We start from the raw sequence: 464 nt of genomic DNA on the forward strand, positions 1-464 counted from the left end.
AACAAAAAAGTTTATTTGCCCTGCTCAGGAGAAACTGTAGATTTGTCAATGCCAAGATTAATCACAGGACAGATACTCACGAAGCCTTGGTCATCGATAATTGAATCTGCAAGAGCAAAAAATGGGCACAGTGGCTCTGTAGCAGAAATCTTAGCAAATGTAAAGATATGGGTCCCATCATTAATGTTATAAAAGGAAATCATTCTCATATCCATATCCAGGAAAATGCCTACTTGGCATAGCCCGAGACTCACCCAGAGGGTGGTTAAACGCACAGTGCTGGCTGCAAAGAGCTTTTCTTTCTTCACACCCACAGTCCAGAAGCTAAGTTCTGAAAACAACACAGTTCTCTTGTCGATTAACAGCTTCTTTGGAGGCACCCAAATCCCATTCTTTGCTTGTCCCCATGGTCTACCTCCCAGAAATGGCGTCCAGAGGTGAAGCGACAGGAGCTCAGGACACAG

General features: G+C 44.2%; 1 protein-coding gene across 1 annotated transcript in view; it reads right to left on the reverse strand.

Annotated features, from left to right (window-relative positions):
• Positions 1 to 94, reverse strand: part of RFPL1 (ret finger protein-like 1) — a 7,506-nt gene extending 7,412 nt beyond the window's left edge. The window contains exon 1 of the mRNA XM_011934851.1: positions 81 to 94. Within this exon, the coding sequence (XP_011790241.1) occupies positions 81 to 94 (14 nt within the window). The remainder of the gene's footprint in view (positions 1 to 80) is intronic.
• Positions 95 to 464: the final 370 nt, after the last annotated feature.

Source organism: Colobus angolensis, unplaced genomic scaffold (genome assembly GCF_000951035.1).
Source record: "Colobus angolensis palliatus isolate OR3802 unplaced genomic scaffold, Cang.pa_1.0 Scaffold139, whole genome shotgun sequence".
Lineage (NCBI taxonomy): Eukaryota > Metazoa > Chordata > Mammalia > Primates > Cercopithecidae > Colobus > Colobus angolensis.